Genomic DNA, 12,532 nt, shown 5'->3' with positions numbered 1-12,532 from the left:
TGAATAAATAATAAGAGGTGACTTAACCCCTTTAAATGAGACTTTGTTCTAAGAGAAAATTAGAGACAGAAGATAGGTAATCAAATTTACCCTTACTAGCTACATGACCTTACTTTACTAGCTATATAATCTTAGGAAACAACCTCGAGAAGAATGAAGACTGTTCCAATAATGGGAAATAAGACTGCATTAATTTCAAGTTTCTATTTCAGAGATTACTAGCACCATTCTTGTGATTGTTCCTTTCTTCTGGTAGCCTTTAGCAGCTACAAGGAAATGGCAAAGAGATTCAAAATAGGTCAGAAATAGATCAACTATAACACATCAGCATATCTGGCATTTGATCCAACAAGCACAATGTATATGGCATATGGTTGAAAACTAGCAGGTGCTTGGATCCAAATAAACTAAGTTAATTAACAGGGATGATTCCATAGTGTGGCACCAGACAGGCCCTTCTAGGCCAATTCTCATCAGCAAATGAAACCCCATACCTTAATCCTCCTATTCCTTTAATTTATTTGGTATTGGGTCACTGGTGATGATAACAGAATCTTAAATTCCAAATATAAGCTATTTCTTATAAATCATTAATATTGCCCTAAGTTTAGTATAAACAAACACAATTTTGAGTCATTTTTTTAGTCTTATCTAACTCTTCATAATCCTGTTTGGGGTTTTCTTGGCAAATATACTGGAATGATTTGTCAATTCCTTCTCCATCTCATTTTAAAGATGAGGAAAATGAGACAAACAGGGTTAAATGGTTTGTCCAGGGTCACACTGCTAGGAAATGTCTTGAGGTCTCTGAACTGCCAAGTATACATAGGTTTTAAATGTATTCACATTTATTCTCTCTCTCTCTCTCTCTCTCTCTATCTCCTCCCCTAGACACAGATACAAAGCAGTATTCAACTTAAAATACTAAAGACTATCTTAAATAAATTACTGTACTATAATGATATTTCATTTGACTTTGGGGTTATATGATGTTTTACAAGGATTTGCAGATAAAAAGCCAGTATTCCCTCCTCAAAAGAATTAAGGACCTGTTGTTTTCAACAACTTGTGGTATGGAAGTACAAGTGTGTTCAACAAGTGTTTGCTGATTATTAAAAATATCTTAAAGGCAAAACTCTAAGCATTTCAAAGCAATAAGCACTATTAACAATGGCTAAGCCACCAGAGATAGGAAAAAAATTAAAATGAAAAATAATGTTTCTAGAAAGCTTCAATATTAATAATATGTACCAAGACAATACAAAACTAAGTATTGAGATAAAATAAAATCTCTTTATTTTGGAGTTTATCATCATCTACACAAGAAACTCCACTGAATATTACTTTTTGTGAAAAAAAAATGACTTCTAAGTAAATTATGAGTTAAGATAAGCACTTTCAAAACACCTGCTTATAATCAGAGATCAGCAAGGCTTAAGACTGATGCTTTTAGTTAATAAATTTAAATAATATTTATCTATTAAAGCAAGACTTCGACTTTAAGGAAGCACATTGTGATGATTACTATATGAAAACAATAAAATTATTTTAGCATCCTATAATTCATACTTTTCACTAATTCTGACAATCATCTTCCATATCATCCTCAAATTATTGAAATTTTACTGCAAAATGTGAAGTATCATGCAGCTAGTTAATATAGGAGTATAAACATTTTGTGAACAAATCAGATTGCATAAAAAAAATATTATATAATATATATTAAAAGTAAACCTATCGGGGCAGCTGGGTAGCTCAGTGGATTGAGAGCCAGGCCTAGAGACAGGAGGTCCTAGGTTCAAACCCGGCCTCAGCCACTTCCCAGCTGTGTGACCCTGGGCAAGTCACTTGACCCCCATTGCCTACTCTTACCACTCTTCCACCTATAAGTCAATACACAGAAGTTAAGAGTTTAAAATAAAATAAAAAAATAAAAAAAATAAAAAATAAAAAAGTAAACCTATCATAAGAGATCAAATTAGAGAAAGAAGAAATGAGTTCAATACCCCAGTGATGACACATAGTAGGTATGTGATCTTAGAAAAATACGCAGCCTGTCATTGTTATAATTTCCTCTTTATAAAAAGGAGATAATTATACTTGGACTATTTACCCCACAAAATTTCTATGAAGGTTAAATTAGATAATGCGTACAAAATATTTTGTAATTGTAAAGTGAAATTAAAATTAAAGTAAAATTGAACTTACTGGGGAACAAAATTCAAGAAGAGATGCATAAATTTAAAAGTAAAGAAAAACTAAAAAAAAAGAGGAAATAAAAAAGTCTAAGGAATCTAAAGTAAAATAAAAATATTTTAAAGGCAAAACTTAATGTAGAAAACATGGAAAGAAGGAAAATCATTGAAAGTAATAACACTGTTAATTTTTCACTAATTACATATTTCTCATTTGTTCCTAAATGTAACCATATAATGGTGCTATAAATTATTATTTTTAAATTCCCTACTATTTTTTTTTTGGTCTAGATCTATGGTTTTATAAGCACAAGGAACTAAGTCCCAGGGAGGTAACATCAATGCAGATGGGCAACTGCTCTGCAACTTAAAACTGTAAAACAATGGCCTGGAACAGTGAAAGCTGAAGTAACACAGCAGGTCACTCAATCAAATATATCAAGAGATTAGACATGTAACCAAGTCTTGCAGAGGCCAGTTTTAATTTTTTTATACATTATGTCACATTACTGCTCATTCATTAATTTTAAAAACCTGCACATTTTATACAGAACAAAAGTAACTATCATAGACACTATTCTAGATAGGAATACACTTCAAAGTATTAAGAGTCTCTTCTAACAAGATGGAAAAAAAAGATTCTAACTCAATATTTTTCCCCATAAAACTTTAAAGTTTTTAAATTTTAAACTTGATGAATTCTAAAACTACTAGAGAAAGAAATATATCTTTCAATTATACAGATAATATCTAGCAAAAATAAAAGTTATTAAGTATGAATGAATTCAAAAGCATTTTGGCTAAAATGAAAAATTTCCAGGTAGGTATTTAAGATGCTAGAGGAGGATGAGTCCATTTTTATTCCCTGATCTAATTTTGTAAAAAAAAATAGGGGCAGAATTTATTTGATTTTCTGTCAGAAAGATACAACAGTATGTCATTTTTTTTCTGTCTAATAAAATTATTTCTAAAAGTCTACAAAAGTATAAGATTTACACATGAAAAAGAAATAATGAACTTGATAAAGATTTTTTCATGGACAACTGGTCTTGTTTTTTTCTCCTGAGAAGGGATAAAATAAAATATTATTAAAATAGCATTAGGATACTTACATTGTTGTTGCGAGTCTCTACAGCAGGAAATTTTCTGACTATGAATTTCACAGCAGATTCCAAGTTTTTGTCAATTAAATATGATGGTTTTGCTTTTGGGTCTCCACATGCCTACAAAAAAAACAGTAATGAGATAAAATGTGAAATATATCTACCATCCAAAAAACAAATAATTGTAGTAAATCTGCAAACAAAAACTAGAAAGATATATATTTTTTTAGTGAGCAGGTGATAAAATGAATAGGCAAAGTGCAGGGATTGTCACAGCTGAAATATGCAATGGGAGACAGTACAGAGATGTTCTTCTACTGAAAAAAATGCATGGGAAGTTTCAAAGCAGTTAGCGCAGAACAGCAGTGAGGGGAAAAAGCTCAGTCCTAAAAAAAGAAAAAGATATTTTACTTCTATTTGAGGTAGAATTGTATTCATCTGAAGCTAATAAACTGTTAGAAAATTAAATGTCATCTGTAGAGTACTAAACATATTAATGTACCCTATGTGATTAAAAATAAAAGCAATCAATGTTTAAATTTCTCTCTTTTCAGAATATTTCTCCCTCATACAATCAGTTCTATACCAGTAATAGCTAGTTTTGGAAGCTGGGAACACTAAGGATAGTCATTATTTTTTAAATCCTTACTTTCTGTCTTAAAATCAATGAGCTTGGTACTTGATTCTAAGTATAGATTCTAAGGCAGAAGCAAGGTAAGGAATAGGCAATTTGGGTTAAGTGACTTGCCCAGGGTCACACAGCTAGGAAGTGTCTGAGGTCAAATTTGAACTCAGGTCCTCCTGACTCCAAACCTGGCTCTCTATCCACTGCACTACCTAGCTGCCCCTGGACAGTCTTTATAATGATGAAATGTTGTTGACTGTTCTCCTGAACATGTAAATAGGTGATAGCTATTATCTATTCTATCTCAGACAGCACAAACAAAACGGAAATGTTTATAATTCATTTGACCACATAGCACTTTAGCATTCTCTGTGGTCAAAAACCTATATATGTGTCAGAACTGTAAACACAAATATGAATTAGAGACAACTTCTTGCATAATACTTGCTAGTTTCAATTTCTCCAAAAAGCATTTAAATGTTTGCTAATTAGATGTGGAAAACTATCTTCTTAGAAAGATAAAATTTGACAAATTGAATTTATATTTAATATCTAACATTATATTCCTACTGCATATAAAAGTAGGCATAGACTGAAAAGTTTTATCAGTATACTGCACATGATAAAATGCATTATTTGACTTTCCCTTTCTTCACTTATTTCTATGACTGTGTTGTGGATTACAGAGATAGAAGTTATGAAACATGAAACTGATCTGAAAGCGGGCAAGCGGGCAGAGGGAAGGTGAAAAGCTTTGCAAACCTTCCAAACTTGTCCTTGCTGGGGAAGCATTGTAATAAAAAGAGAGAAAATTACATATAAACAAAGATTGTCAAACTATGACATGCGTTATGTTTCAGTAGAGAACTAATGCAGTGCAGACCATGGATAGTAAAACAATAGTAAAATTATATTATGTTACAATTACCAACATTTTAGGATAAATATTTATATTACTGGTGCTATATATTTCATGTAAATAAATACTGGTAATTTTCTCAGAAATTATACTAGTTTATATAAATCCTCTGTAACCAAAAAAGTGAGAGTAAAGGGAAAATTAACATACTACATGCAACTATGAAAATAGGAAACTTATCAGTGAAATTTTACATACCTTAAAAAGAACGGTAGCCAAGAACAAAAATAAACAGTTATGGGTATTTCTTAAACTCCCATCAAACTGAAGAGATTCTGTTCAAGCATCACCTAATTTTCCTTTCAAAACCAATTCCAAAAGCATAAAATTAAAGGCAAACATTTCTATTTCCTCCAAATGGAAGCTGGGGTGCAGATAAAAAATTACTGATTAACTAGTATAGTTATAAAAACAAAGTTCCAAGAAATCTCTTACTTGGAAATTTCTAACAATGCATATAAGATTACAAAGTTTCCTAGCATTTAATCTTAATTATTAAAATGCAACTTATTTTCATTTAAAATGTTCTGAAATGTCTTTTAAAAGTCTTTATTTTACCTAGTTTCCTTTATACACACTTGCTTACAACAGATACCTATCTACTCTCAAAAAAATATATATATTTATAGTAATCTAGAATGGTCGGAATGCTATCATGGGAAAATCACTATTGATTCAATTTAACAAATATTTAATGAATGCCCACTATGTGTCCAAATGTCTGACACTAACATATAGATACACATATAGGTATGGATAAATAGATAAAATAGTCTCTCCCTGTAAAGGAACTTCCTTCTCAATACCTATGGTTCAAAAATTCTCATTTATATATTTTAAGGTTCACAGAGTACTTTTTTCCATAACAACTCTGAAGTAGGTAGTACAAGTATTAATATTACTTTTTTAATGATATAGAAACCAAGATTCTAAAAGATCAAGTGACTTACTGAGATAGTAAGCAACTGAGGAACAATTTGAACCTAAGACTAATTAAGTACATCACTTTCTACTATGTCATACTGCCCCATTTACTTATGCTCATAATGACAACTCTGAGATATAGCAAGATTTTGAAATGCCTTCCCAAAAGTTAAAAATTATATTTATATAACAGTAAATATACTATCACAATATTTTTAAATGAGTGATTCATGTCATCATATAATGACATAGTACAGAAATTGCTCCATTTGGAATAAAAGGAAAACCATTTATTAAGAACCTACTTAGTGTTAAGGAATGAGAATAAAAAGATATAAATGGAACAGTCCCTGCCATCAAGGAGCTTACGTTCTACTAAGGTGAAGTAATAAGTGTAGAGATGAGTAAGGTCATCCTCAAGGCATCTCGAATACATGTTCTCCAAGGTCAATTTCATATTCCCAAACTCTCACCTCTTCCAAACTCCCTATTTACTGGTGAAGGTACTATGTCAACTTAATCACTCAACCTTAGCATCAACTTAATTCTTCATTCAATCCACATATCCAATCTGTTGCTGAGTTTTACTTTGATCTTCACATCTTCTGTACACAATTTTTACTCACATAGCTATCATCATAGTTCAGGCCCTCTTTCCTAAGTTATTTTTTATAGTCTTCTAACTGGTTTTCCTGCCTCTTCCCACTCCAATCCTCCATTCAAAGGGTCAAAGTGATTTTTCTAAAGCATAGTTCTGTCCATTCCTCCTCCCTAATAACTCTAGTAAGCTCCTTTTTATCTTTAGAAATAAATACAAAGCATTCTGTTTGACATTCTAAACACCTGACCCTATCCTACTTTTCAAATTCACTTCAATTTTCCTCCCTTCCACAAGTTCTATAATCTTGGCCTATTTGCTATTCCTTATACATGACATTTCATACCATTTCTCCTTGCCTTTGCACTGGGTGCCCATCTCCTCCCTTACTTGGAATGTACTCCCTGGCTTACTTCAAGACTAAGCTCAATTCTAATCTTTTGAAGGAAACCTTTTTTAATTACCATTTCCTCACTTTGTCCCATCCCAACCCACTAGTGCCTTTCCTCTTAAGATTACTTTCCAACTACTCAGTATATATCTTACATAAAACGAATTATTTATGTGTTGTCTCCCTCATTAGAATGTGAGGTACTTAAAAGTGCAGGGCCTGTTTTTGCCTTTATTTGTATTCCCAACACTTTGTAAAAAGTATTTAACAAATGTCTGAATGACAAATATATACAAGTAGTTTTACTTACTAACACCCGGATGAGTCATTAGAGTGCATAATGTATAAATTAGCTTGGAAAGATAGGCTATAAGGCCAGAGTTAAACTATAAACAGCTTCAAATGCCAGGGGTTGGTATTTTATCTTAGAGACAACGGGGAGTCACTGACACTTCTTTGAGCATTAGTTGTTCAGTCCTTTTAATTGTGTCCAACTCTTGGGGACCCCATTTGGGGTTTTCTTTGCAAAGATAATGGAGTGGTTTGCCATTTTGCATTGCTCCTACTTATTTTACATAAAGAAATTTAGGCAAACTGGGTTAAGTGACTTGCCCAGGGTCACACAGATAGGAAGTGTCTGAGGCCAAATTTAAACACAGGAAGACATCTTCCTGATCCAGCTCCAGCATTCTATCCACCTAGCTGCTATCTAGCTGCCAAGCAATTGTATAAAGTTAAAAAAAAGTATTGATGAACTTGTCTCACACTGAATATAGATTAGGCAAGAACAAAATTTGAACATCAACATAAAAATTTGCTTAAAGTCAGTAGTTTTCTTTTCTTAATATTTTATAAATCTGGCATAGCTAAACATACTACACTAAGAAATCTTTTTTCAAAAAATTATCCTGAATTTAAACAAAAAACCTAAAACATTTCCATATGCAAATAAAAAAATTGCCTAAGAAACCATGAATTTCCATTTCGTGCTACTTTTCTACATTACAATGCCAGCATTCTTTGTTACCATAATATAGTTTCTTCCAATTACTTAAATAAATGTATCTTTCTAAGTTTCTCTGGATTTTTGTGTTTGAATTTAAAGTTCCTCCTCAACTCTGGTAAACTCTAGAAATGCTTGCAATCCTCTATTTCATTAAAATTCTCCTGCTATTCCTATAATGATTATCCCTCAGCTTTTCAGGATAAAATATTTTTGGTTGTAAATCTATAATTCCCTTTTTCACCTAAGACAGCTAGAAAGATCTGAGTTTTCAGATCTCATCTCAGACACTTCCTAGCTAAGTGACCATAAGCAAATCACTTAACCTCTGCCTCAATTTCTACAACTGTAAATTGAGTATAATAATAGTACCTAACCCACTCATTGTGAGGATAGAGATAATACCTATGAAACTCTTAGTATAATGCCTGGCACACAGTAGGGCCTGCTTTTGGTTTCTTGGTATATGAATTCCTTTTTTCCTGGATGTTTTTATTTGAAGTTGAAGATCTGTATTTTGGCTACAACATTCCCGGGACTTTAATTTTGGGGAGTTTCTTTTAGGAAGTGATTGGCAGAATCCTTCTACCTTCATTTTGCCCTCCAGTTGTATGAGATCTAGTCAATTTTTTTTTTCCATTTCCATTTATTATTTTTTTTTTCAAACATAGTGTCTGTGTCCTGGGTTGGTTTTTTTCCCCCTAATTATGGTTTTCAGGGAGTTCCAGGATTCTAAAATTCCTGTTTTCAGTCTTTTGATTTTGTTCTAATATTTCTTATTCTCTCACTGAATAACTGTTTTGTTTGATCTATTCTAGTTTTCAAGGAGTCGATTTCTTGGGCAAGTTTTGCCACCTTCTCTTCTATTTATCTCCTTCCAGTTCTTTTCTAAAGAGCTTTTATTTGATTTCATCTCTTGCTTTCTTTTTTTCTATGTATTCTTTGTAGAAAAAATATTTTTCCCTTTCAAACACTGCATACAGATGGTGCTATGGAGTTACTTTTTCTTGCTAGCCTGGACTGGGGGAGGTCTCTAGAGTCATTTTTTTATAATGGTTAATGTCTTTAGGTTACTCATCTCTTCAGCTTTAATTCCTGAATTGGAACTTTGTGCAAGGGCCAGGCTCCAGTCCTTGCTGGCCTTTTAAGTAGGATGGAACAGACCTGCTTGATCTCATCCTGGGTCACCCAAGTTTCTGTACTGATCTCCATCTCCTGGTATTTGACCTGTCCCTCTACCCCTCTCTCTAACCTTCAAGGTTCAGTGATGGATGTTCAGGGCACACATATTCCTCTGAGGACATATTGCCAGTGACCAAAGATCTTCTGTGTCTGAACTGCCCTAATCTGAGCACTACTGTGTCATACTGGTCACTGATACTTCTGAGAGATTCTGAGATCCTTGCTGTGTGTCTCCATCCACCTTAGTTTCAAGAAGTGAGGAAAAAGTGTCTATCCTTGAACATCATAGACTTTATATGATAATACTGGGATGCTACAGGCTTGTTTACCTTTCCTGGTGCTGGCAGCCGCCTTTTCTCATTGTCCCTAGACTTATGACTTACTTTTTTATGCAATTCTGAGAAAGAAGTCATTTACTGCAGTTTCTTATTCGATTTCTTGATCTTTACTTGGTCTGGTGTGAATTTCAGGTTTCTGCTAGAGTAGGTATGTGGGAACTACGCAGTACCTCTATTCATCTTAAAGGGAAGTCCTTAAAAGACCTCTGAAGATGATTATCCATGCATGACATTCATGTATATCTGCATAACCAAAAGCAAAGCTTCTGAAGATGACAATTTCATTTACTCTACAAGTACACAATACTCAAAACTCTATGTTCCAAGGAAATAACTTTGTGCTATTTTTTGTAAAACAACCCACGCAACTAATTTGTTTCCCTCTGTATCATATAAATCAGAAGTTTTTAATCTTTTTGCATTTCATGGACCTCTTTTTGACTAATGAAACCTATGGGCCCCTTATCAGGATGTTTTTTTAAATAATAAAATACATATGATCACAAATTAAAACAATTATATTAGTTATCATTTTTTTAAAGTTCACAGGTTAAGAACCCCATATCAAAAAGGGTTTTGTGAGAGAAATACTTTCCATGGCTGAAAACAAAAGCTGGTGTGTGCTGCATTATAATAAAATTAACCTAATTAGAAAGATGCATTCTGGCTATATAACTACCTTACAATGAGGGAAGAAGGCAAAAGAATTAGTTGAGTTTTTTAAACTAAACTAATCAGAATACTAAATTAAACAAAGTTTAAAATGAAAGGAATCCATTCTTTCTCAAATCTATACTTTACATTCTCAGTAGAGCTTCAACTCACAGCACTTTATCAGACAGGATTATAGAATACAGACATAAACCCTACACTGAAGTTTGAAGTATAAAAAGACTAAAATAAGCCATTAAATAATCGAAAGAAAAAAAATCATTTTAAAGAGAAAGTGTATTTCTTCTCAATAGGATTATGAGATTATATTATGTTCAAGGTTCACTGAGAAAAGCTCCCAGGTAAAGGCTATGATATAAATAAAAACTACCAGTTATTAACAGCTTTTTAAAGTTTACAAAGCAATGACTGCCTCATTTGACCTTTACTATAAACCTGGGACAGATAGGTAGTAGAGGCATTATTAGCTCAATTTAATAGATGAAAAAACTGAGGCTCATAGAAGTTGTCTTACCCATGGTCGCCCAACCTAATAAATGCCATAAATGAAATTCAAACCCACATGTCTTCCAAATACAATCAACACTCCTTCTATTTTATGTAGTTGCTTTCTATGGGAATTCAAATTTGAAGGAGATACACAGGGTAATAAGGTCAGCTAGGTCACAAAACATACCTAATCTGGAGTGGACTTTGCTAAGAAAAAAATTTAGGATGGCCATTCATTTATCCAAAAGATTTTTATTGGATAGTGAGGAAAAATAGCTCTACCCCTGCAATGGCAGCCTGAGTGGCCCCTGACATCCGCTAGTGTCAGCCTGAGCATCAACACTGCTATGGAGGGAGGAACTAGTGGAATTTAGGGGAGATCATTGGGAAGGCACATGGTTTTAGGAATTCCACTCTTGAAGAAAGGGACTGCTGGCACTGCTGAGGAAGAGTATAGGCCTTAAACCAGCTAGACTCTAGAATTAGGCTAATCCATAAGAAAAATCTACCTCCATCTCCTCTGTCTCTCATCATTGCAATTTTATTAAAAAACCATTAAAACTCTAGCCAGGTGCCCATTTTGATCATAAAAGTTAGTTATTAATACATGTGCATTCAATAACAAACATTATCAGGTTCTTATTTACATAGATCCATTTTTAGCAAATACTCTGCCGGCAAAAGCATAGATCAATATCTCACATCCTATACCAAGATAAGGTCAAAATGGGTATATGATGCAGATATAAAGGTTGATATTATAAGTAAATTAAGGGAACGTGGAATAATTTACCTGTCAGATCGATAGAGAAGAAAGAACTTATGACCAAACAAGAAATAGATAACATTACAAAATGTAAAATGAATCATTTTGATTATATTAAATTTAAAAGATTTTGTACAAACAAAACCAATGCAACCAAGATTAGAAGGAAACAACAAACTTGGTAAAAATGTTAATAAGAAATTTCTCTGATAAATGTCTCATTTCTCAAATACATAGAACTATATCAAATTTCTAAGAATACAAGTCATTCCCTAACTGACAACTGGTCAAAGGATATATGAACAAGCAGTTTGCTAAGAAATTAAAAGTTTTCAATAATCACATGAAAAAATGCTCTAAATCACTCTTGATTAGAGAAATGAAAATTAAAAAAACTTTGAGGTACCACCTCATACCTATCATATTGACTAATATGGCAATAAAGGAAAGTGGTAAATGTTGGAGATGTGGCAAAATTGGGACACTATTGCATTGTAGTGTTGTGAACTGATCCAACCAGGGCTATAAAAAACTGTGCATACCCTTTGACCCTGTAATATCACTACTGGGATTATATCCCAAGGAGATAATAAAAAAGAGGACAGGATCTACTTGTACAAAAATATTTATAGCAGCTCCTTTTGTAGTGGCAAAGAACTGGAAATTGAGGGGCTGTTCATCAATTGGGGAATGGCTGAACAAATTGAGGTGCATTTTGGTAATGGAATACTATTGAGCTATAAGAAATGATAAGCAAGATGATTTAGAAAAAGCTGGAAAGATCTGCAGGAACTGATGCAGAGCAAAATAAGCAGAACTGGGAGAACACTGTATACAGTAAAAGCAATATTGGATGATGATTATCTATGAAAGCTTGACTACTTTCAGCAATGCAATAATCTGGGACAATCCTGAAAGATTTACTTCAGGGAATGCTATCCACCTCCTCAGAAAGAACTGTTGGAGTCATCTTTCACCTCAGTGTATCTTTGGTTTTATTTTGGGGTTTTGGTTATGTATGAGGTGTGCTCTTACAACAATGACCAGTATGGAAATGTGTTTTGTATGATAATAAAAAAGAAGACAAGGTTTTAAATCCCTCCAGATTAGAGAAATACAAATTAAAATAACTCTGAGGTACCACCTCACACTATCAGATTGGCCACTATAACAGTAAAGGAAAATGATAAATGTTGGAGGGGATATGGCAAAATTGGGAAATTAATGCATTACTGGTAGGCTTGGGAACTGATCCTAACCATTCTGGAGGGCAATTTGGAATTATGCCAAAAGGGCAATAAAAACAATGTATATCCTTTGATCCAGA

At 33.1% G+C, this 12,532-nt stretch overlaps 1 protein-coding gene across 4 annotated transcripts in view; it reads right to left on the bottom strand.

Moving 5' to 3' along the window:
• Positions 1-12,532, bottom strand: part of NCKAP1 (NCK associated protein 1) — a 129,076-nt gene that overhangs the window by 97,672 nt on the left and 18,872 nt on the right. For 2 of the 4 annotated variants that reach the window (XM_044669728.1, XM_044669730.1), the window contains exons 2-3: positions 4,686-4,703; positions 3,308-3,418 (exon numbers count right to left, since the gene is read on the bottom strand). In XM_044669728.1, the coding sequence (XP_044525663.1) occupies positions 3,308-3,418; positions 4,686-4,703 (129 nt within the window). The remainder of the gene's footprint in view (positions 1-3,307; positions 3,419-4,685; positions 4,704-12,532) is intronic. The other 2 variants (XM_044669727.1, XM_044669729.1) reach the window with 1 other exon arrangement.

This window comes from Gracilinanus agilis, chromosome 3 (assembly GCF_016433145.1).
Source record: "Gracilinanus agilis isolate LMUSP501 chromosome 3, AgileGrace, whole genome shotgun sequence".
In the NCBI taxonomy this organism is placed as follows: Eukaryota; Metazoa; Chordata; class Mammalia; order Didelphimorphia; family Didelphidae; genus Gracilinanus; species Gracilinanus agilis.
The sequence above is the reverse complement of the archived record's forward strand: the minus strand, read 5'-3'. Positions and strand labels throughout refer to the sequence as shown.